The following is a 26991-nucleotide window of genomic DNA, read 5'->3' as shown; positions in this document are numbered from 1 at the left end:
AATTTTCATGTATCTACTACATCATCACTGAATTTATCAATACCAGGACAAGGTATAGTCATCATCAGTTAAATACTAAGGGGACTACTAAATGATACCATTCCAAAATTCACAAAGATTTACTGGATTGACAGGCATAAAATATAAAGCTCACTATAACTTCATAAACTCAAGGTCTTGGGATCTTTATGAAAACTTATACAACATTTCTTGCATCCTGCCTTCAGTCACTCACATCTGTCTCTTTCTGCAGTCAAAGCAAGACCTTCTGGTCACAGTTTCAAGACTTACTGATGCCAGCACCAAAGTTTGCAAAATCTCACCTGTCCCACTCCTGGCTCTTCATTCCCCCTTCATCCCACAGTGTAACTATTCCCTCCTCACCTACTTAGGAGGCCATGCAACTCGTGTGAACTTACAAAGCTCAGTGAGCTGATCCACGTTAAAAATAGCCTTTTCTTTTTGACTGCTCTGTTTAACCCAGATCAAGTTTCAGATCTGATTTCCATGGAGCTGCAGTGGTAAATTCAAGCTGCAAACGTGCTTCACCCCAAGGCCAACTGATTGTGGAACTGCAGCCTCCTTGAGCTTGCAAGGGCTGAATTCCTTATCAGCACTGAAAAGGGCTGGCAGGTTAACAAATTCAGTCTCATTGCTGCATATAAAAAGGTAACCTTTTCATATTAAAGGCAGGTATCTACTTATTAAGATATTATGCAGTCTGTAGCTATAGACAGAAATCAAAACTAATTCCATCTGCCCTCTCCCCACCAAACCCCTACAAAATCTTGGAACCCATTTCCAGTTCTGCCTATAATTCAAACATTATACAGTCCCTTCCAGACTATGTACAGTTGTACAAGTAATTTCTTCCAAAAAATAGTAAATCTGGACATATTAAAACATCAAGCAAAAAGCCTTATCCTTACCTAACCGTTCCTAAAACGGTCTTTTCCAAGTAATGCATAGAACATATCTAGGAGTAATATATTTCATGAAGCCATGGAAATGAACTATTAATACCAAACTTATTTCTATAAAAAACATTTACCTAATAAATAACAATTTCTCAGAGGACCCATGCCAGCATTCTTGATGGCTACTGCTGCATCCATCTATACAGACTGTTTCCACAGGTATGCTTCTGTTGACTTCAGGCCAACAGCTGTGTTTGGCTACCCTCTCCAGTGTGATGCTTTATCCAATACTCTGAATTACTAGGTCCTACCAGAGCCAGCCCAGGTCAACTCCAGGGCCCTTCCATGCCTGATTCCTTTGTGCTTCCAGCAGATGTAATAAGGAGCTGGAGACACTTAGTGCTTCTCCTACATACCCCTCTGGGAACTCGCCCACAACAAAAATTATAAATGAACATGAAATCATTCACTGGGATATAAAAGCAAGTCTTAAATGTTCAAAGATCAGGCCAAGTTAGTATTACTGTTACTACAATAAACCTCCAGCATTAAGCAATTTCTAATATCAGTTCTTCTTCCAAAATTTTTCAACGCAGAGACAAGATTGGCACATATCTGAGTGAAATTATTCAGTTACTAGGCAATTTATTACTGCTTAACTGTTCCATGTGCATCAAATCCTGTTTAACAGCAGCCCAGTTTTTCTTGCATTTGGAAGCTTTTGTAACTAATTATTACCAAGCCAAACTGATTTCAAATGGCAGTTAAAAAATTAATACTGCAACTTAGCCTTATATTAAATGACTTTTTATAAGAAAAGTAAGGCTGCCTAGTAAATAAATATAACATACTTCAATTAAGTACAAAAGGAGAAATTAAACCCAAGCACATTCAGATCAATGACAGTAAATTTATCAGCTAATTCTTAAACTGAACCACAGCATTTCAAAGACTACAAAGAACAGAATTCAAACTATTTATACTTAACAATATGACTTCAGAGCAGACAGTAGAAGTGGAGCTGTACAAACCTCTTACACATTTGCCAACTCACATATTTCATTATCACAATCTAGTCATCCAGGCAAAAAAACCCACTGTCCTTGCCTCCAAGCAGAGTGAGCATACAGCTCATTTCTCACTGATATAAATTTCTATCATGATGTGAACAGAACTTCATTAGATTAACAGAAAGCTATTATTGACTCAGATATTGAGGAAAAGCTACAAAAGCTTTTTCCAAAACAAATTTAAAACATCAAATAGTGGACACACTAAGATGGATTATACTAATATTGCAACTTTACTGTATTAACCAGTCTCAGATGAGCAGAAGGAACCAAGTCATCAGGCTAGCTATAAGGGACTAAACAAAAATCATCAACAACCTTGTCCAAGATTTAAAAAGTGGTAACATGCATAAAGGAACCAAGGGAATAAGAGAAGTACTTTTATGCAGTTTGTTACAAATCAGGACCCATACTCTTTTCAGAGCAAATCAGCTGTCTGCCTATGCAAAGCAATGCAATTACCTCTGTTTCTCTCTCACACACAAACAGAAAAAAAAAATTAACCAAACCAACCTCACACCAAAAAGACTTTCATCAAGAAAATAACAGTTCAGCAGAAAAGTCAGGCCAGAAATCAGTTACAGAAATGATAGTTTCTTTAGCAGCTTAAGCTACTGGAATTGCAAATCAAATGGATGGATATGGCTTTTCCTGGACTACTGGCTGAACATTTCCAAAGGCTCTCATGTGATAGTACCACTACAAAAGAAAAGGAATCCACATGTTCATTGAAAAATGAACTCCTCTTTGTTCTGTTCATTTGAGGCTGGATCAGTGAGCAGAACTCACTCTGTGCAGAGCTACCATGACTGCAGATGACAAAAGAGAAAGTGGGTGAAGTCAGTCACAAAACCAGCCCGGGCTGTGTTGTGAGAAATACATCACTGAGAACAGCTAAAATTAACACATGTATGCACTCTCATAAGTTTTTGTCAGGATTCATTTTGATTTGAAAATATTAAGCAAGTAAGTTAGGATTCAGCTGCAACTTCTTTTTGTAAACTTTTTAACACTTTTTTCTAAAACTTCCTAAAACCAAAGGTGATTTTAAGAGTTTCTGTTTCATTCCATTTTTGTTGAAGTTAGAGAAATCAGCTACATCTGACTTTAACCAGAACTTAGTTGCTGAAAGCATATTTTCCCAGACTGTTTGGTCAGTCATATCCTCAAACAGTGAAACAAACTCACTCTACTTTTTATAGTTTGGAGTCCTCAAGGATCAGCAGCACTTCCTTTGCTAGGTTTGAAAAAGAAAGGGAGAATATGCATCAAGAAGTTAACAAGTCCCTTGTAAATAACCCCAAGGTATCATCTAAAATTTTAACACAGCCCTGATGATGATCTAATTTCTTTGTGACTTAGAACACTCCTCCTCTTCTAATATACATTAAGAGTTTCCACAGGCACAACTGCCATGGGTGAAGTTTTCTGAATTAGGATAGTAAAGAAACTTTAGTTAATGGTTAAACATTTGTTTAGGCCATCACTGACTACTCTTTGACAAACTTATGTCAACATCAATTCATTTTAAAACATATTAATAAAAATATATTAAACAACACACTAGACTTTTAGAGCTTTTCAGTATCACAAATTTCTTTAACATAGTCTAGGCAAGAAATAGGGTTTTCAGAAGAGTCTGTGAGATTCACACAGCTGAATTGGTTAAGAGCAGATATTCTGAAGAAAGACCTTGAGGGCGTAAAATTAATCACCAGGGACTACTGAGATACTCAGTACTTCTCCTCGTCCCCCAGACTTCTTAATTACTTTATCCAACAACAATTGTATTGAAAAATAAATGAGACTGTGGAGCAACCACCAGAGTACAGACCACACTCTCTCACCTGCACTGTTCCAACAAACTAGCTACAAAGTAATACACACAAATACAGCTACACAACCTAAGGCACTGAAGTCAAAATTGCAAGGACGTTTGGAGGTGTTTTGTTCACTGTTCTAGAAGGGGTTTTGGAGCTTGGAGTTGGGGAGAAGGAGTTGTAACAGCTCAAGATTGTGAATTTACTCTTTTCATTTAATCCAGTAGTTGAATGTCTGGTATAGCCCATGCCAGCAACTTCCCTTAAAGAGCATTCAGCAGCAGGTACTGAGGCAGGAAAATAACAGTACAACTACAGTGATCACTCCTTCATACACACCCCACTTTGAGGCAGCCTGAGTTCCTCAGCCTGACACTCCAGCTCCAGGTTGCCAGGAACACAGCTGAAATGTTTTATAGATACTGGTGGGCCAGCCCTTCACAAGTCTCTGCAGTTCCTTTCTGAAGCCATGTGCATTTCTGACTTCTACAATCAGTGAATAGGACTTCCACAATTTAGTTGTTCCCAATGTGAAAAAGTAATTTAATCTGTTTATTTTAAGCTTGCTGCTTAATAAAAAGTCATGAGATTTCCTCGGGTTTGTATTGAAAAGATGCCATATAATTGTTCTCTACCCCTTTTTCACGGTTTTATACACCTGTCTGCCTTTTTCTGACTGCAAAGGAACTCAATCTATTTTGTACCTCCTCATATAAAAGCTTTTTCATTCCTCTTGTCATTATTGCTCTCCTGTGTAAAATGGGATCACCTAAATCTTCCCCAATTCTTGAGGATCATTCTGAGATTCATACTCAAAATTCTAATCCCAGTCTTATCAGAGCTTTGCAGTTTGGCACCAGGGATACACACTGTGTTAGAAGGAAATTACTCACTTGGCATTTTGCTTGTCCTGCTTGTTTCTTCTTTTCATTTCAGAAATGATAGTAGGAAATTTGTAGGGAATTCAAACTAAACAACATAAAATTGGGACATCCAAGAAACTGGAAGTGATAAGAAAGCTTTTTGGGTTCTTGCTTTCTAATAATATGAAGTCACAACATACTCAGACATATAAGGAGAACAATGGCCAAGTAACTTTAAACAAATTTATGTTGCAACCCAACTCGTCTTCACCAGCTGCCTATGAAAAGGAAACAAGGGCAACTCGCAAAGTTGCAAAAAGAAAAAAAAATATTGCAAAGACAGATGTGTTAAATGAAAGCCACACCAAACCTTTGAACATGAAACATTTGGCTGCACACCACAGGCCACACCGTTGGGAGCAAAAGTGATACTGAAGGTGTTTCCACAAGTGTGGAAACCCCAACACAGCAGCTGGAAGCGTAACAAAGCAACAAATACCAAGACCAGTGATGGCACCAGTTATGACAGGCTGTAATCTGCTAAGATTAAAAGTCAACAACCCCAACAACCTCAATTAAAAAAAAGAAAAAATTGCAGCTTGGAGAACACTTCAATAGCATCTCTACTGCCACACAAAACAGTCAAAGCCTACAGCCACCTACCTGACGTGCTCCCAAACTGTCTGAAGACAAGTCCACATCCAGATGCATGCTCTGAATGGGCACTGACACAACAAGCTTGAGCTAAGTGAACTCAGTGTGCCCCTACCACAAGGTAACCTCTTGGTGGGACAAGTCACACCTGCTCCAAGGGCCACCAGACATCTGGGACGGCTTTGCAGTGACCATGTCTCGCTCATGGAAGAGACCAGCCAGGACAGGATCAAAGAAAATTGTTCAAACAAATTCCAGAGATATGTCTACATGGTTATTAGGTCACAGAGAATTTTATATTCTAGCCCCACCACCACAACATCAATAAAGACAAAATTTTCTTGAAGGAATTACTTTTTTTTTTTTTCTCTTTCAGAAGGTGGATTGATACATCTTTACAGATTTACATCTGATAAATTCTCTGCCTGTTTCTGTCCAACTGATTAATCAGATTTAGTAACCCCAACTGAAAAAGAGAAATCCTATGATTACCTCAAAATACTTAAATCATGAGCAGGACTATAATGCCTGCAAAATACAGCACAAGAGAAGTATTATCCTTCTACACTTAGTCTTGGAACTTGGGAATTTCAATGAACAAGATCCGTCATTAGAATCAAATGGGGACAGATGTACTTACATGGTGGGTGGGCACGGGTGGACATCAGCCCCTCCAACCTCTCTAATGAGCAATTTCCTCAGATTCAAAGAAAAATTTCATAAAAAGTTAAAGAGAAATGGCAACTTGCCTCCTATTACCACTGGCCTAACTGCTTGGGCTGCTGGTTCTATAAAAAAGGTTTTTTTCAAAGAAAATAATTGTTAAAACCATTTGGCTGAAAGTGAAGAGCTATTGAAAAGTACAGTCAAACTGGCAGCTTGCTCTTAAAATTCCCCCCACCACTTTTATAAGTATCGTTTTGCTTGTGGCTTTTAACAGCTGTTCACACACGTCTAAGCTAGATGTGAACTTTTATTTTCCCAAAACTAAATGGGAAGCTTTAAACAGCATCTGATTTAATTTTTTTTTAATTAAAAGTGGAGGTTAAAAGGACTGTGGAAATGGATGATGCAGCTGTGCTGATGCTAAGGAAAAGAATTCCAGAACAAGAAGTGAGGTAGAGTAAACACACAAAGTAAGCTTCCCAACACTAAGTGCACACCACACTCAAGTGATTTTATTAGCTGAAGAGAAGTTAACTCTATGTTTCTTCAGAAACATTTTCCAAAATTAAAATAAATTGTATTTTGCAAATATAATAGATGTGTGATGTCTGCTCAGACCAATCCTAAAATTAATTCCAGAATGAAGTGGGTTCACAGGTTCCAATGTTATTCCCAAATTAATTTAGAAACTCAGAAAACTCAAGACACTCAAGTCAGAACTAGCTCACTAATATTGCCATATATTTATTGGTTTGGTTATCAAAAGAATTGAACTTCCCCTGCATTTAGATGTTTCTTGGAAGAATTAAACATTTAGAGTCACATTTGCAATGGTACTGAGAGACTGAAGCATGAAAGCAGGCATTCCTGGGGCACTTTTTAAAGTACTAAAGCAACTACCAGTCAACTAGGCAACGGTTTAACCACATTTGAAAGTGTCACCAGACAGCAGTCTACATTTCTAAGCACCAGCATACTCATAAAAATTCTGCCTTCTTGGCCTAATTACTTAATACACAGTTACTAAATTCAAACAAAAAACACACAGAAAGAATAAAAACGCCACAGTTTATTTCTATTTGTACATGTTAAGTACAAAAGCACACTATGAAAATATAACAATTCTGGATATCGACACATATTAAAGATCTATTCTACTAAAGCTCTTAAAAAAAAAAACATAAAAGGAGTTCTAAGGCAGAAAATTCATAGGATTATGAAGGAAATGCCACATTAATTCACGTGGATTACGTACTCTGTAGACGGTAACAGCTCCAAAAGCAATCTTCTTCAGTACACTAGTAGAGCTACTTAAACCAAAAGAATTTAGTAGTTCATCCATCAAGTTTATTCAAAGAACTTCTATAAGATGTCTAATAGAGTGAAAAAGTATGCAAAGTAAGTACACTTCTCAAAACATAACCATTAAAAAAGAAAAAGAAAAGAAAAAAAAAACAAAAACTTGGCATCTATATTGGGCTGATGAAGCAACACTTCCAGGTCACCTATGGATGAATACGAAGCCAACAACACTAAGAGCATTCCCTTTGCACCAAGCACCAGGGACTAGATGTAAAGAGTATGAAGAAGACGAAAAAGTGGAAGAAGAGAGACAAGTAATCCAGCCTGGACAGCAGAGCCTAAGAGAGAGAGGCAGATGGAAAATTACAGTGATGCAGTCATTTGTTTGCCTCCCTTGTCCACCCACATACAAGAGGGTCCCTATAAATATGAAAATCTGAGCTAATCAAAACCAGAAATCCAGAACATTCTAGTTAGGTCCAATAAAAAATATTGCAGCCTGGATCCCTTCCTGGGTTTCCTCTGGGACAATATCCTCTGGGATATTGTCTTTGATGATACAAAGCCTTGATTTCTGTTGTGTTAGCTCCTTGCTAAATCCAAGGCACAAATCAAGTTGAACAAATGAAACCCCAGTCACAGGTGAAACATTTTATGCAGGTGCACATAAATTACATTTGTGCACTTTAAGAAATCAAAAGTAGAAAATAAAAATTCACCACAGGTAAACACAATGATATAGCAAATATAGCATAAATGTTTCTGACCCTTCTACAAAAAAACCCCAAATGCTTTAAGAACTGATATTAATATACCGTACACCACTTGCAGATAAAATGATTCAGAGTGAAAAAATTCACGTTTAGTATTAGAGCAGAAAGGAAACTTAAATTCCATAATGATGAAATGATTATAAGTCACTTTTTGGTTTAGTTCCTAATAGTACTGTCCTCAGCACTACAAATATACATAAACTAACCATAAGAGTATCACTCAATGAAAAGACAGAAGGAACTATCAGTGACCAATATGCATTTTGCTGAAATATACAGTTGCTTAAGTAAAAGTGAGCTGGAGAAAAAATTGGCCAAGTAACTTCAGTAATGGATACACACTACCAATAGGACAGAGATGCATCCATGCTATAAAATGCTCCAAAATGGCTGGCATAGAAACAGAAAATGCCTTGCTACTACAAGAGATTTCTTTGTCCAAAGGTTACCAGAAATCCTTTCTTTTCTCTACTGTCAGTTAGTATGAGCCTAAACTTACGAGAAGGTAGCTCCCAAAGGTACACAGAAATTCTTCTGTCCTGAGAATTCTTAGCTGGAAGTGTTCCCCTCAGGTTAAACAACTACAAAAGCTTTTTTTTAGGTCTTGCAACCTAATAAATAAGGCATAACAGAGTGAAAGTAATCAAATTCAAATGAAAATAAAGCATTCAAATGAAAAGTAACCATTTCCATCAATAAAGCAATATAATCTGTTAAGGACAAGGAAAGTGGTTTTACTGCATGGTTTCCCAGTGTTCTTTCTACATGGTAGTTTCCTAATCACAGACTTTGTCAAGAACCTTTGTTTACCAATGGCAGCAGAGCTTAGGACGTTAGCAGTCAGTACTGCTTTTCAGAAAAATTGATGGCCTTTCAAAATGATCTGTTCTAGTTCAGTCTGAATTACTGGACATGAAATAAGAGGAAGAGAACAAAATATTATGACCTGAGCTGTGCAGATCAAGCCTGATTATAAAACAAGGCTTATGGCTAAAATCTCTGAAACAAATCTTGGTCATACTGATATTAAAGGCCAAACAGTACCACTGACAATGGAACTAGACACTCAGTTTTAACTTTATGACTCTTCAGTTCCTTCTCAAAGCTGATCTAATCTTAAAGCTCATCCTCACATACCTGTCAATATGACAAAAGAGTAGGGTACTACTCCATGTAAACATCACAATTAAAATAATCTTTCTATGATCATTTATTTCAAAATTAAGAGATAAGGGGAGTTAACAGTTGTTTTGGTGACTGTGAAAGACCAAAACAGTGGATCTGTAAGTATGCTTCAATTTTAGAGAAACAATATACAAGATATTTTTCTGTGCAGTTTGCTCTCTAGTGTCCTGCTTCCATTATTAGTTCATTGCCATGCTCTAAGCTTGAAAATATGAAGGAAACTGAAGTCTTGTTTCAGTGCTTTTGAAGGCAATGAGACTGCTTGGAATAAGTGAGGATAAGTGTATATAGTGGGACTGTGACGTTGCTATAGTGCTCTTTCATGAATAGTAATTACTCTGCAAGTGTGTAAAGCAGACAGGCCCAGTTGCATAAGGCTCAATGCAAGTTTTATGAACTGCAGAAAAGCATGATTAGTATGGGGGGAAAAACATGTTTCACACTTTTATTGTAAAGAACATGAGAATCTCAGAGAAACTGCCAGAACAGATGTTCATAAATTGGGCCCTTAATCTGCAGCACTTTCCAGGTTTTAAGCTATATCCACTGGTCTGTAGAACATATTCCTCTCTTTTTAATATAATTCTTCTGTTTAGTTTTTTTAATAAATAAGTTTATGACTTTAGTAGTGTTGCCAGCTGTTCAATTTTGATTTACTGTCAGAGTCTGCTTTAATATATAGTGGCTTTTGTGGCTTACCCATATAGATTACATTTTAAGCTTCAAGATATCACTATAAAGCAGCTGGAAAAAGTACTGGCTGTGCTCAGAAACCAGCATTATTGCCCTAGTGATCAACCACTGAAACATGCAACTACACTAGCAACCATTCTCTAATAAACTTTTGTATACACCATTCCCAAAATAAAACTGCAAAACTTACGGAGTAAGTTACAGAGCAGGTCATCTTAACACATGTACTTTAAAAAGCCAGCCCAAGAAAATTGCAAAATTATTAATTAGGAGGTATATTAGCTGGCAATAGAGATCTCTACAATGACTGCTCTTTATTCTTTCATTATATTGTTTCCTTTACTTCTACTGTGCAGCTTGAGACAATGTAAGAAATAAAAGATTTTGGAACTGCTTTATATAGTGCTTTCTAGGAATTTTCTTTAAAGCAGTGTTTACTGAATATTACTGGGAAAGAACTGTCAGTACTCTTCACACTGAACCATTTTCAACCTCACAGAATTACAATACAAGCAGACTAGGCTTCTCTTCTCCAGCATCTGCAAGTACACAGAGTAATGTTATTAAAATAAACCACTACTACAGTATACTTAGAATTAAACAATGAATTAAACTCAAAAACTCTGGAAATTCTCTACAGCTGAACTAGTTCAGAATCATCAGTCAGAACTACTAGGGCTTTTTCATTACACTGAAAATTACTTTTTCTGCTCAAAAAGATTCCTTTTCCATATAAAACTAACTCCCTAAAAAAAATTCCAACCAAGAGAACAAAACAGTTTGATTCAAAAAGATCAGTATGGTGCCTCGTGAGAAGGAGTTTTTTGCTTGTCTTACACTGTTATTTTCCCTTAAGTTTATATTTGCCAGTTGGACAGTATCCATGGTGCATTACTCTCATGAAGTCCTATCATACCTAAGGGGAAGGCAGACCTACAACATGGAAGATATAACGGGAAAAATAAAACAAAAACAAAACCAGCCTTTCTACCCATAGCATCAGGAGCAAAGCCTGTAGGAGAATGAAGAGAAGCATAAAAAATGCTCATCCCTTGAGACATCACAGTGGCACCTCCACAACAAAATATGTCAGGATTTTCCATAATGCTTTTGAAGGGGGATTGAGAAGTAGACTCCAAAATGCCACCATTTTCTGTGTCATGAGCAGAACATAAAAATATTTTTGAAACAGTTCAACTTAACAGCATGACCAACAACTCCTATCCACTCCCTTCTGCATGCCTACAGCAATTACTTTCCAAAGTCTCCTGTAAATGTATAAAGTAAGATTTTAGGAACTGAGTGTCTCTCTTTCTGTCCACAGTATCAAAGGTATGTCATCTGTACAAATCTTGGGTTCTCCAGCCTTTACGTTAAATTATCTACCCCAAAAAAAAGCCTGGTTGCAAAATCCAACAATTTAAAGTTACTCTCAATACACATACTGACTATATCCCTGCATTTTTCCAAAGCAAGCCTTTCTCAAGACCTTTTGCTATTCAGTGTGTTTCATTCAACTATTTAGTCTGCAGCTTTTTTTTTAATTACTGTTTGTTTAGCATTTGAAACAAAAAGCAATGGTCCTGATGGCAGTTTTTAAATGGTATAACCCAGGTATGATTGAGTTCTCCAGTCAAAGTAAGAAAGAGCTAATGTTATTGCTCTTTCTGTACATATATTTCAAAACTTTAATGAATTCTACCATCACATACTAGTATTATACTAGTATGATATATTCCTGTTATCACACATAATTAGGTAAACATATTGGACAATACTTAACAGCCCAAGAAAACCCTCATAGTATACAGATAAAAAAGGTAATCCAAAAGAATATTATAAACTAGGGGCTAGCATGAAAACACCAGAGTAAACTTGGAGGAGCTCACTAAATGTGCTCTAAATTTACACCCATGTAAACAACAGAAATGTTTATCTTAAGCACTACTTCTGAAAAAAAAGATAGATTTAAAAAATCAAAAATGTATCATGAAAATTTCATAGGGAACTCAGTATTTTTAAAACAGAAACTATGTGCAATGTACATAAAATAAAGCCCTCCCTCTATTAAGATCTTATTTTAAATAAATAAATTAGATTACTAATTTACCATTCATCCTCACTGTACTCCACCCTCATTAACCAACACATTTCAGTAAATCTTAATTGATTTTTAACTGAATTTAATGCTACAGGGTCTTAGATCTCGCTCTTGAAAACAAGCGTTTTTTGAAGTTATCCTCCAAATCACAATGGCTGGAAGCACAGAGTGTAAATAACAACAATAACAACAATGCTGTCTGCATTTAACCACCAGGCTTATCTGAGTGATCTGTTCCATACTGAAAGTATGGAACAGTAACACTTTCACGGCCTCATATTACACACACAGAAGTAGGGAAATATCTTTTTTTATTTTTTTTTTTAAATACCATTTATCCCCTCAAAAAAACCATGATCTATAAAATACACTGAAGTAGATACCAGAACGAAACTGCAGCACTACTGGTACCTCATCAAGACATACCTTCTCAAATACTGGGACAATGAAGAACTCGTAACCATAAGTGTTTAATATGCTTAAAGCTCTATCAAAAAAGCCACACATTTAGCAGAGTACACATGTTCCTGTACTGAAATGGGCATCATAAATCCACAACATCTCAGGAATGGAGCTGTAGCTGTGGACTAAACTTGAAATGGTAGCATTAATTTCCACTTCTCTTGCAAAACCCCAATAAACATGACAACTACACAATTAAAAAATATACATAAAATGCATTTCCCATAATTTTTCTTCTTTGTTCGTAAATCTGCATGCACATCATTTATACTATACCACTAAGAGAGTGAAGGTTATCCATTATGATTATTCCCCATATTAGCATAGACTATCCCTTATTCTCTAAATTGAACTGGAATAATAACTGCTTACTTCCAGTAAGAGGTGTTTTTTGGTTTTTTTATGTTCACTAAAATAAATAGAAAAAGCTTAAGTTTTCCCTGCTGATTAGGAATAAATTTCTCTTCCACACTTTCTGCCCATCTAGAGTATTAAATATATTCAACTACTGCATGCATTTCAGTTGAAGTTGCAGAGTACACATAAACACTGTACAACTGTTACTATATTAATCAGTCTGACTCTGAAACTGAAGCTTTAAAAAAAGGTTAGTTTACTGACTTATCTAGCTTTTAAATAGAAAATAATGCTACAATAGCACTTGTCTTTTTCCCCATTTTGTCCAAAATCCTAATATTAATGCCCTATTCACACTCGAAATTTGGTTATCCTCTCTCATCAACTTCCTTCAATAATAATATATGAGAATATATTTCCACAGTAGCTAATGGAGACATTCCTACAAATCAATGTGCTGCAGTGATACAGAAATAAAAGCTTACTTCACTGTAATGATGCTTCCAGACTTCCCTCAAGTCAGGTGGTTACTTGCAGTTAATGATCTGTGACATACCACACAAGTAGTCCTAAAAAGACTTATTATCCACTGCATGTGCAACAATATTTGCTTTATGGATGGCTAAATGAATGAAGACATTCAACATAACTGTAAAAGTAAAATCAAAAGAAAACTTACAAGTAACATGTTTTCTTTGAGTAAAAGAGATGTGAACATTTTCCATTAATACTTAACCTTTTGCTGGAGCAGTGCAACCACATATAATGCTTGAATCCATAAGGCCCAAGAGCTGCTCAGGGTTAACACTGATTAACTGCCCCCAATCAAAAGTTGTAACTTTTAAAAATTTCAGAGAGCTTCCCTCCACTAATGAAATCGAAACTGCATTTATGTCATGTGGCAAAGATAGGAGCAGGACCACTGGCAAAAAAAAAGAAATTCTGTCCTGCTTTAAAAACAGGTATTTTTTTCAATCCAATAAAATAGACATGAATTTGACTGGGATTTAAAACTATGTATATTATGCTCCACTGACTTCTATTAATATACTAATAGAAAAGAATAGCAAATTAACCTAAAATAAGCTCCAATCCAACAGCACAATATCTCCCATGACTCTCAGACTGTGCAGACATTCACACATTTTCTGTTTATAATTTTTTTCATTTACTAGACTCAGCTTTTGTCCACCATATGTCCACCGTAGATTAACTATTCCCTTAGGTACAATTAAGGGCTTTCCATTTGTTGTAAGAAGACCTAAGTATGAAGGACGCAGCCAGAAAAAACATTTCTACCTAAACCAAAAACAGAAGCACATTCAGCCTGGTCTATAGTTTATGCAGCATCTTTTTTATTGGACGTATGTCTACATTGCTAAATAAACTACAGACAAAATCCATGGAAACAGTAAGAGATCTCTCAGCATTTCATTTGTGTATTATTATAAAAATATGATACATATACCGTTCTAACCTTTGTATTTAAACAGTTTACCTCTATTTGCATTTTTCGGTGACACCTCTACAGATTTTTCTGAATTTAAGCATAACGGTTAGGGAATGAGAATATATTATTTACTGCCACTTCTGTCACACTGATGTTTGAGTTCCAGCTATACTAACAACAGCCTACCAGGTCCTTGAACTTGGTTGTGGCTCTTGGTTAGTCATAGCAGGCAAAACTCAAGTGCATAAAACAAAAACCTCAAGTGCAGCCTCAAGATTTTACATGTAGGAAGAAGAAACCAGTTTATTCATAGTCACTAAAATAAAAAAAGTGTAGCATAAGAACTGTTTATTAGTTGGAATAGCTCACAACTATTCTCACTTTCTTGTTAAAGCACTGTATAACCCAAATGAGAAAATGTCTTCTGCAAATAGTTCGCACATATCTAAACTGGCCCAGTTCAAATAAATGCAAATTCATTGATTTTCATAGAACTACACCTGTTTAGGTGTATCAGAGCTCTGTCTAGCTAAAAAAATCTCAAACTTAGACAAGTGGTATGACAGTAATATATATTCTGTGTGCAAGTCATGTATATTGTTCAGCTTCAACCCTGTAATGAACCCCAGATTGAAAAAGCAAGCTCACTACTAACTAATGCTATCTGGGTTTAATACAGGCATGTGATAAGGATTATTAATTATCTTTTCAGCAGCATGAGAGAAAGGATTTTTCTACTCTTTTTTTTTTTTTTAATGGGTATTCTGGCAGAGGCCACTTGGTTTTTAAGAGCCACCATCAAAACCTATACTGTATACGTGCTTCAATAATGGCTGCAGCACTGTAAGAAAGTCCAGAAGTCTAAAAATTTGCCTTTAATCAGGTTACTTATCAGCTTCTGTGCTCACTGCCTTCCCCCCTAAGAGATCATTTTGTGAAGGATTCTGAAGAAGGCTCGAAACATGGGCTGATTTGCAACCCTTTGCAACAGATACATCTAGCACAGCAAATCCCATGAAGACTGGAGCCAGAATGGAATACATATGCACACGTCCTTGTGATTTTTCCTGCCAGGTGTTTTCCCTTCACAGCCAATAGAATATGGCAAGGTAAATACTACACAAGAGCAATAAACGTTCCTTCTTTTGCTCTGTATAATGTTCTGTGAGCTCAGATCCTTTCTCAAGAACAGTACTTGAGGCTCAAGCTCTACTAATCACAGTTTAGTAGACTTATCCACATGGCAATTTAACAGACATAATTAAATAGATCTCTTCAGCACGGATGGTAGCCAGCACTATTAATGTTAAGCCAAGCATGATTTAGAATCAAAATCTTGCAAGACAGATGCTTTCTCAGACAAGCAAGGTAATTTTCTCACTCAAATTGTGTGTGTTTCTACGTTGCTCCCACTGCTAAAGTAATACAGAGCACATTGAGACACTGGGTTGGAAATACAATATTATGGTGAATAAAAGATCCTTTTTGCCTGTAGTTTTCCCTTCCATTAATTTAAGTTTGTTGTTAAAAGTAATTTTTAATAAAGTTACCTGACCATTGAAACAAACAAATCCATAAGACTGCAATTTTCTATTAATCTTACAAGTTGGTTGAGACAAACATTCTATACATACTTTGAAACAGGGTATCATTCTACATTTATTCAAATGAGTTGGTAAATTGACTGTACCACAGGACAAGGTTTTCTTTTTAAGGGAGTCTCTACATATAAGTAGTTTACCCTCCAATCCCAAGAGCATGTGTAAGGCTCAAGTGACCAGACCTGCTGTCAGGCATACAGGAACTTTAGTTTAATCAGGCATAAAGAACGGGAGTCTTTGGATTAGATGCTCAACACTTGTCGTAATTACAAGTGAAGGACCTAAAAAGGGCAAGCCCACGGGAAGCAAGAACAGAAAACCAGGGGAGGTTGGGAGGGATAAATGAATGAATGCTCTGAATTTTAATAAGCCAGAATATCAAAGTGAGTATTAATGAAGAAATTTTCTGAGTACAACTGGGGAGACTAAGTATATAATGCAGCAACAGAGTCTAAAAGCAGACTGGGCAAGTCCCATGACCAGCCAGATTCACATTAGTACACTGTACACCAAACATTAATTTGTACCTGAGCTGGAATATGTTTCTTTCTGTGCTCAGATAAGATAGGCAAAAACATTTTATGTTGTATGTAAAGGCAAGTTAAAGGGTACACTAAAATGTAACCTTTAAACTTCACAATGTAACAGCATACCACTTCCTGTTCAGAGATAGCACTCCAAGATCAATTAATCACAGCTAAGACGAACAAACGGTCAACATTCTTAATTACCGTTGATGCATTCCCTTCTGTGCCCTCATCTGTCATGAAGACTGTTTAAAAATCTGAGTTATTAGTCTTTATTGAGGAGTGGATCTGGTTAATATCTCTAAGAACAGAAATAATTCATCTAGCCACTATACACCGGTACCTGATAATTCCTACCCCCTATATAAGCTACAGATAACCACCGCCCTAAGACCATCTTGGTAGCTATAAATCAAAATGAGTATAGCTCCCATGCAACCTGGGTTAATTTTTGTTTACAATATATCCACTGAAAATGCTGGTATGACACTTGAGGAGACTGCTTATAGATTAGTGCAGAAGAAAATACATAAAACAGTCAAGGTAGAAAGGAAGAAAACACATCAATCATACAAAACACAGTAAACCCTCTCGAATTCACACTTAATGACTAGAAGATCCATTGTGATCACTGCACTTTATCAATAACTAATTTAAGCAAAGATGCTAAGTGCACAAAACACTATTTATTTACTTGATAACTATAGTTTCATTTATACTATACAAATAAAAGTATTTGACAGAAACATATCTACAAAAGTTTTAAGTTATTGCATGGAAACTTGAAAACAAGTTAAAATTAACACTAAGGTTTACTCCCCAATTAGCAGTGCAACTCAAGTGGTATTAGCAACACAGAAATAAGCACACTTCAAATATACTTTATTTTAAATAAGAATAAAATGACCCAACATAAGTTACTAGGGAAGTCAAATTTAAGATTCAGTATCACCTGTAAAGTTCAGATTATTAAGATCTTATGACTTATAATTAATAGGAAAAAATAGTTCTACATCAAATTTTATAATTCCTTCTGTTGTTCACCAAATGCACAGACAAAAACCTGTGGAAAGACAGAGAACTAACTGGTAATTGAACATAGGTGCAGAAATCAGGTCTGGGCAAGATCTTGATTCAAATCAGTTTTCTACTCTCTCTGGCCAAACATGTAGGACAGGCTATGAAAATAAAAGAAAATTGTACAGGAAGGAAAAAAGAATGAAAACTGAAACTAAGCACCCAGGAGGAATCCAGCCACCTTAAATAAAGTACTGGCTTTACAACAGAGGTCTGCATCTCTGAAGCTCTTCTCCTCCCAATTATTTTTAATAAATTATTTAAATAAATTAACTTTTATTTAAAATTAATTAGGGCAATGACAGTCCTTCATTTTAGCTACTACTGAATAACAAAAAAAAAAAAAAAAAAAAAAAAGAAAAAAGAAAATAAAAAAGAGGTGGGAAGGTCCAGAATTTAGATGTCAATTCATACCACTCTACTGTTTTCAAATAAATCTCTGATGGATGAGAGACCAGCAACTGATTGGAGCTTTTTAAGTAGAAATAACCTTTCCAATGTTTCATGAGTAACTCGTAATCTCTTACAATCATAACAGGACATTTTAATAGATTGACACCACTCTGAAGTTAATTATCATGTTTTCAACAGACACAGCAGTTTACTGTGTTCATGCTGCTAATCTATTGCAATGTACAATAAACCAGAACAGTGGAAACAAGCACTGATTCATTTAAATCAGCACTGAACAATTTCTTCAAGTTTTATGGAATACTAGAGAGATCCCCACAAACTTAACATTTAACAGAATGACTACAAATTGATACTAGAAACCACTAATTAAATATCTATAATATTGCATGACTTAACAGTAGTAAACAATTATGCACCATATACTGCTATATATAAAATAATTCACTTTCAATGATAAAATTACCCAAGGAAATTATTTTCCTTTAATAGAATTCAAGTGTACAGTTTTCTATATCATACTGTGTAGAAAAATATTTTTGTTTTCTTCCAAGCTATAGCTTTATTCATAGAAAGAAGCCAGGTATATCTCCCCAAAATGGAAGAAACACACACGTATTTCAGACAGTATCAGTATGAGGAAACAGACAAAGGACAGCCTAAGTCCAAGTTAAGTAACTAACTTGAGGCCAAAGTTTCAAAACAGAGGCTGAGTTTCCAAATTCTTATCAAGGTATCTAAATACTGGCCCAAAGCTCTCCAGTTGCTATGAATGAAAATAACTGCATACTTGGCAATTTTTAAAAGCTTTTATCAGAAAGAAAGTTAAGTGTTAGAACAACTTGCCTGTGGATATTGACATTTCTAGTCTTTCGGTGAGCTTACCTGGATATTTTCCTAAAAGCAAAAGCTCAAAAAAACCAAGTGCAATCCTGAGACAGAAACCACTCACTGGAGTATTTCTCCTGAATGATGCATGAGGTCAAGTAAGTTCATCAATTCATCAAATGGCTTTTCCTGGCTCTTAACCTATTATTGCTCTTGCATTGTATATGAGTGTCTTATCACTTACTAAGTAAAGAAGTTGAACAGATTCCTCCTCAATAATTTGTTAGTACCAGTAGTTTTATCTTTTCATAATACGTGAGAGTCAACACCATGCTTCTATATAAACACCTTGTTTTCTATTTATGTAACAACAGGAAGGAACCTGACTACAGTTTCCTCTCACAGGCCACTAATTTTTTAGTATTGGGGTGGAAGCCTTCTTAGGTATTCTTATCCTACTACAGAATTTAGAAAAGCAATACACTTCTAAAATCTAACTTTTATCATGCTGAAATAAAAATAAAGCAAAAAAAAACCCCTCTGTAAACAGGATCCCCTGCATGCTCAACATGTACAACAGCAACAAACATCCTTAGCATCACATGAAATCAATATTTTTGCTGTTTTTCTTTATACACAGCTTCTGAAGGAAAACAAGGCAGCAAGCACAGTTCCTTCGGCTGCTGTTTTCATAAAATTAAAGCCCTTTCACTAGTCACTGTCAGCCTTTATCTAAAAATTCACCTAGGAAGCCAGACTCTATTTCCATATGCTCCCAAGGAAATGCTTGGATATAAAAGATTTGCAGGCATGTATATGTGAAAAACAACAGAAATAAAATGCCTCAAAATGGAAACCACTGTATCATTTTCTACATCTATTGTGTCAGTTCAGCAAAGGAACATTTTTTATCCTATGTTACAGTGTATCTTACTGCAAATACTTTGTAAGATTTACAGAATTCCAGCTGGGAAGTCAAATTCTGGGGCAAAATAGAAACCAGTGAAAAATATTTTTAATTCGAATTTCAACAGAATCTGTATTATTGACTCTGGTTTGCTAGAGTACAACACTGTCTGTGTTATACTTTCAGAAGTGCTATATATATATATTGTAACTCTAAGACCTCTGTTTTCTTCACAGGAAATTAGTCTTTCATAATTGATGTCATAAAATGTTACAGCATCACTGTAGCAATACTACAGTTAATGGTTCTGAATGAATGTCTCTACATTGTTTTCAAATGATTTTAAATAATTCTAACTTGCTAGATAAGGTCCTTTTCTCAGGTTTGTTCATGACATGGTCACTGTAATGTGGAAACAAATTACTTGGAAAGTGAAAAAAAAAAAATCAACTTCTACCATTCTGTTTCCAAAATTTTTGTATGTTGCTTTTATCATCTTCAACAGAAAAGGGGGTAAGAGAGCCAGGATCAAGACATCAGTTATGCCAATAAGGATGTTTCTATTAAGATGTAAGATTTACTTGGAAACAGGGGAACTGGGAATCCATCTAATTAGGAAATTAACTAGGTGATGATTATTTATATTTTGGGGGTCAGAGAAAACTGTTGTTATCATTCTGATGTGATCACAAAAAGGAGAACACAACAAAGGAGAAAACAACACAAAGTCACCTGATGTCCAAAACTACAAGCATGTTAGAGACTGAAATATTACAATTTATGACTTAAACATGAAGGACTTTCAAAGCTGTATTACAAAAGCTGCAGAAAAGACTACCACAGCCTGAATGGGGCTCTGAGAGGCCCTGGACTGCTCGCTGATGAAGATAAGATAAAGTAATAACTCAGGGCTGGGGACATTCACAAAGCACAAGCTTAACACCTCAGGAGTAGAGACCACAGCCCCAGGGCTATCAGCTGCCAGGCTCACACAGACCCTCAAACCAAAGGGTGAGGGAGGAGAGCCTTTGGGTGTGTGTCGGAAAAGCCTCTGGTGAGAGGCACAGTGACTGCCCATCCTCCACTGCGCAGAGGAGCCCAGCTGAGGGCCCCTTCACTCGGGAAAAAAAAGCCGCACCCACGTGAAGGACAGAGGGGGTGACATGGTCCATCAAAGCCCCCCCGCCCCCAAAGGGGTCCCCAGACCCTGAACCAGAGATGATGCAACAGACCCACAGTGTTGCAAGGGACAGGGGAGGCACCCAGCCTTTCCCACCTGGCCCAAAGGTGTATTATTCCACTGAACTCTGTACTCTTTGGTGTGTGGCGAGGCGGCGCGGAGTGGCCACAGCAACGGGGGACTCGCACCACCAGCAGACCAGATGGAAGGGAGCAACGAGAGATCACTGGGACCCTTGGATGGGTGAGATGCTTCCAACTAACCCGTCACTTTCTTCCTGTCTCCCCACTCCCCCATGCACACTTCTATTTCTTTCTTTTCTCTTTCCTTCTTCTTGCCTCTTTTACTATTAAATAAAATATATCAATTTTTTGGCACCAACATCTAACTTTGTTTGGTTTTAATCTCGTTTTTGGGTGTATTTTGAACCTTCAAAGTTCTTTCCGGTTTATACACAGCGACTTAATTTTCTTTGTTCTTCTGGGTTTAAACCGGATTGTTAACAAGGTAACAAAAAAAAGTCTGATAAGCAACTCCTAAGTATTAGGCCTAGTGCATTGTGTAGTTTTTTAAACATATACCAGTAGTTAATCCAGCAGTCTCTTAACACACAGAATCATGAAATATACCTTTTACTACATCCAGGAATGCTTCCCAGTTCTCCATTCCGCATGCATGCCATGGGTATATGCTGGGGCCCTATCAAATTCAAACACGGGAGAGTGATCTTGCTCTCTACTCCTGTGTGCTGCTCTCCAAGCAAGGGAGAGAAGGAGAGAGCACAGGGAGAGAGGCTGCAGGCTAGGCAAAGTATGATGCAGCAAGTCCCATAACCTATCTGTGCAGAGCCAGAATCCTAAAGTATACCCAAATATGTCATCTGAACGCAGCAAAAATACACAAGATAGTATTTAGATGCATTTGCTAAATATATATACCTTATGTCGTTTCTTTAATAGCAAACCACATCCAGAGTATTTCAATTAATATGTAAATATGAGTAACTTACTTTTATTTCCAACCAAGGCCACAAGTGGCTGTGTTTCTGATTCTTCATTCACTTTTTTTACCACATTATACCAGTCTTCCAAATTTTCAAAACTCTGGCCATTGGTAATATCATAAACCAAGAGAATACCCTAAATAAAAAGACATGTTTAAAATGTTACAGATTGTAAAAGAATTTAACATGGTAAGATTTGCATGAATCTAAATTATTATTATCATAAAATAGAGCATTAACAATAATGGAAGCCTATCATTTGAGGGTCAGTTAAAGGAATTATAAATTTCTATAGTATACACGTTATTACAGCATTTCTCCTGCATTTCATGTGTTCCAAATTCACGTTAACTAAACTACAATGGTAGAAAAAATGGCAACACAGTGAAGAGCACAACTGGTTAGATCAGAAATATTACGAACTGCATATGCTTTATGAAAAACCCAAGATAGCATTTCACACTAATAGAAAGATAAAAATTACAGTGGAGAAGGACTTTTATTTTAACTTATATTAGTTGCAGTTTCATTGTTCCCTTGTTCAGGAAAAAAAAAGGCAGCTCAATTTTACATTTCTGCACACTGTCTGTCATGTTTCGGCTGTCTTTCGGCGATAAAAGTCAGATTCCATTCCTTCAGTATTGTAGAAGACAAATAAGAAATACTGGTGAGCTTTAAACTTTCAAAAGAGAACCTAAAGACATGGTCAGAAGTCAAAAAAAGGAGTCCCATATATTTCAGAGGTTTTGGGCCAAGCTACAGGTGACAAATACTCAAAGCAGACAGTGATGATGATTGCTCTGCAGAGGCTGGAGCACTTGTTTTATGAGGAAAAGATGAACAAACCCAAATTCTTCAGCATGGAGAGGAAGCAGCCCTAGGAGGACCTAAAGCAACCTTCCCATACCCATGAGCCAGGCTCTTCACAGTAGTGCATGGCAGGATAAAACTCAATGGGTATAAGCTGAAATAAGAGAAATTCAAATCATATCTAATGAAAAGCTTTTTCACCACGAGGAAAATAAAGCAGGTTGACCAAAGAGGTTCTCAGTCTCCATCCTTAGAGGTTTACAAGAAGGAACTCCATAAATCCTTGAGCAGCTTAGTTCCTTTTCTCAGTTGACCCTACTTAGAGAGTGTTTTACTACTGACCTCCTAACATCCTTCCACCCTGAACTTTCTTAGGAATCTGTGATCAATACAACATGTAGCAACAGGTTTAACTCAATGCAAGATTATAGCAAGGATACACACTAAAAACAAGCAAACAAACAAAACAAAAAGATCTCTATGGAGACTGTAAGAATAGCAAAGCTCTGAAATACACCACCTATTACAGTCACCAACCTGGAAATTTTTGAAGGTTGCTGAAAGTCATTACACATGGATAGCTTTGAAGGAAGGCAACAGATCCTATTGAGATTCCTCCAACTCCTACTTTCCTATGACAGCAATACCAATCTATCTCTTTTCTTCCAATGTTATCAACTCCTTGGCAAACTGAGTTTTTGTTCCTTATACTTACATAGTTGCTATTAATTTCTGAGGAACAGCTTTCATCAGTTCCTTCAAGGAAGTTAAGAATTATGACACCCCACTTTTCCCTTGTTATCTTTCCTTCTTTACCAATCAAATCTAATATTAAACATCCACTTCACTCTTCCAACTTTGGTACAATTAATTCCTTAATATCTTGCATCTCTAAGTTAATCTCAGTTAATTTCTCCTATTTTTATAACTACCCAAATGTCTGGGCATATATGTAACTGTCTTTCACAATCTAAGTTCTGCTCTAAGAAGGTCATATTCGCGTTACTAAATGCTCAGTGGAAAAGAGGAAACTCAATCTAAAGGCTAGGTATGGTACAGGTTAAAAAAAAAAAGCCAGCCATAATGCTGAAAGTTGTAAATAAGAAAGAGCACACAGCAATGCGTCTTTCACCAGCTGCTGAGTTCTCTCACCAGCTTGCAGAAGAGCAGACTATCTAAACCATCTTCAGCATTAATCAAAGCTAGATGAAGAAAAAATAAGAAAGTGTGAGCATTTAAGGTTAGCCAACTCTTTCTAACTAATTCTTCATCAAAATTGTACTCTGTTTCATGTTCTCTAGACAACTGTAGCCTACCTACCCCTTTGGATGAAAGGGTATTCACAGTGGATTCACCATGGAAGAAATCATTTAACAAAATTTGCAACTAAAGCTTACCTAACTTCCTTTTCATCCCTTTCTCTGTGATCTAAAACACTGCTTCTAAAGCCCATTCTTCCATTAACCATTTTTTTAGTCTTGTCAATATTTGCCACAATAAGAAACAAAGATGGCAGGTATAACATCATAGAGATGCAAAAAAGGTAGCATGGCATCCAGGTCATAAAGAACACTTTCTGCTTAGATTTTCACCACAACAGCACTCTACAAGCAACTTATTATGACATAGATAATTAATGAAGGACTGGTTGTAACTCCATGGCTAAAATTTATTTCACCTTTATTTTATTTAACAGAGAAATCCCATAACTGCTTTCAAAAAAATACAACATATTTTCCACAAACTTACTGTATATGGAGTACAGACCAAATAGCATAAAAGCTGTTGTTTCCCTATTATGTGTGAGGAATTAAGGAGGAAAATTAACACTGGCACTTTTACACAAAAGTAGTGTATTTCCCAGCCATGAAAAAGGTTTGAAACACATGGTAGACAACATGCCAAGAACAGCACACTGATTCTCTAGTCTCCAGCAACGTGGCAAATAGTCCCTGCTTGCATAATTGCACTCTAGTAAGAGAGAGACATTTTGCCTACATTAGTGCATATGTGAGTGCTTTTTGTTTTGGTATTATAGAGCATTTTCAAAAATAGGTCACTGGAAACTGAGAATATTGCAGAAATTATTTGCTGCTCCCTGGAGAAGGTAGAGTCTTCAGTACTCCTATTAACAAGCCAATTTATGATGTAGCATATGCCAGATTTTAAAGATTTAAACTAAATATGTGGGTAGGGGTAGCAATTACAGGTAAGATATGGGAGTGGTTGTGAAAGATTTACCACGCAAACAGCAGCAGTGTTATTTCAAAACTGAACTGCTAGTATGGAAATGTTGTAACCAGGCAATATATTCATACTGATAATCAAAATTTAAGAGGTGTTTATGTCAAGTTTGTGTCAAGACTTGTCACAATAAAAGGAAGCTAGAGAAAACAATAATTAAAAACTTATGTTTTCTTCATTTATCCTCAGCTACCCTCTTCCTATGACTGACTTTTGCATCAAGAAACTAAATTAACTTTCAAGTTTTCATTAATAATATAAAATAAGTCAGGCCAAAATTCTAGAGTATTTTTTCTAGTCACAGAATATTAATTTAGTAAAGAGCAACTTAATTGTGGCAGAAATGTGCAGATGAAAACAGTTTTTTGCAAATGAAAGCAGCTTACAGTCCACATATACTTAACCACTGCTGTCTTTGCTGATACTGAGGACATAGTCACTCAGATAGATGCATGTGATTAAGTTGCCATAATTGAATGATTTACTGTCTATCAGTACAGCCGTGGCAACGGACTACACAATTACTCTCAGCATCTCTCAATTCTGAGATAAATGTGGTAGTTTTAAAGAGCTTTCAGTCAGTGTTGATTATTAACACCTTTTATTTATAAAGAACAAAGAGCTCTTTTTTCCCCACAGCTTGCAGAGTTCTTCTGCCCCATGACTGAAATTCAGCTACCAAGATGGGATGCAGCAATTACATTCTTCTAAATAATCAACATCAGAGAAAAAATGGGCAGGAGGAAAGCAACTGCTTCACAACAGCAAGTGAATTGCAGTTTCTCCAAATGCAACCATGCAAGCAAATTACGCAAGTTCTCATGCTCAAATCTGCCATTCTTATTTTTAAACAGGGCACAAGAAATAGGGGATCTCAATCAAAATATGGCATCTTAGCAATTACCCAACAAAAAGATCTATCCTAGAGAATTGACTCAGCTCTCATTAGGGAGAAGGAAACCTCCAGTGGCAAATTTTTGCAGTGAAGTATAGATGGATGCTCCACTTACTCTTCTTGATATCCTGATCAAATTTCAACCAAGATCAGGTGAACTGTGGACCATAATCTTTTCAATTGCTGTAGATTCTCGAAACTTCTATCTCCAGGCCATAGGATTTTAGAAGTAGGCCTACCATACACATAGATTTCTGAGCACAGAAATAAGAATTCAGCCACTTATGATTTCTGAATCTCACAATGATTGAATAGATAGAAATCTAAACAAGGCTATGGGCATCTGCAAATACTGAATAAAGGCACAATGCATACTGTAGGTATGTTACAAACAATTCCATCCATGTACTTTGAATTATTTAGATTTAAAGAATACACAGATGAACACAATTTCTGCAACAGATCCAAATCATCTGCTTTATCTGTATCTGTAAGCTTGTGTACTTTATAAACCAGATGTTTAAAATCCCAGCTGCACCACATATGCTAAGTGCTACACATCATAGCCACATACACTTTCTTTGTAGCAACCTTCACCCGAATTATTTCAATATTTTAAAGGCTTTCTTGCACTGGGGAACCCCAAACTGAATTTGGAGTACTGAACACAGACTGAATTTTGGAGTACTGAACAAGTACTCCAAACGTAGCCTCAAAAATGTCAGGCAGCATGATATTCACTTTCTTTGATCTGACTACTTCATTCTTACTGACACAGCTCAGTATTCAATTAGCTTTTACTGTTGCAAGGGTGCATCACAAACTCAGATTCAACTGGTTTTTACCCCAATAAAACACCCATCCAAGACCTTTTTCCTCCAAAGCCATTTCACAGAATGACTGAAGCTGGAAAGGACCTCTAGAAGTCATTTGGTTCAATGCTCCTGTTCAAGCAGTGACCATGTCCAGACAGCTTTCAAGTATCTCTGAGGATGGAGACTCTACAACCTCTCTGGTCAACTTGGGCTAGTTCTCAGTCACCCTCACAGTAGAAAACGTGCTTCTGGATGTTCAGAAGAAATCCACTCTGCTTCAGTTTGTGCCCATTGCTCTGGTCCTGTCAATAGACATTACAGAAAAAAGTCTGGTTCTCTCTTCCTTGCATCCTTCCTGCATGGATGTATATATATTGATT

At 36.5% G+C, this 26991-nt stretch overlaps 1 protein-coding gene across 5 annotated transcripts in view; it reads right to left on the bottom strand.

Annotated features, from left to right (window-relative positions):
- The window catches only part of RAB28 (RAB28, member RAS oncogene family), a 62200-nt gene that overhangs the window by 19695 nt on the left and 15514 nt on the right, over positions 1-26991 (bottom strand). For all 5 annotated transcript variants that reach the window (XM_069014429.1, XM_069014428.1, XM_069014430.1 and 2 more), the window contains exon 4: positions 21854-21983. In XM_069014429.1, the coding sequence (XP_068870530.1) occupies positions 21854-21983 (130 nt within the window). The remainder of the gene's footprint in view (positions 1-21853; positions 21984-26991) is intronic.

Source organism: Aphelocoma coerulescens, chromosome 4 (assembly GCF_041296385.1).
Source record: "Aphelocoma coerulescens isolate FSJ_1873_10779 chromosome 4, UR_Acoe_1.0, whole genome shotgun sequence".
NCBI lineage: Eukaryota > Metazoa > Chordata > Aves > Passeriformes > Corvidae > Aphelocoma > Aphelocoma coerulescens.
The sequence above is the reverse complement of the archived record's forward strand: the minus strand, read 5'-3'. Positions and strand labels throughout refer to the sequence as shown.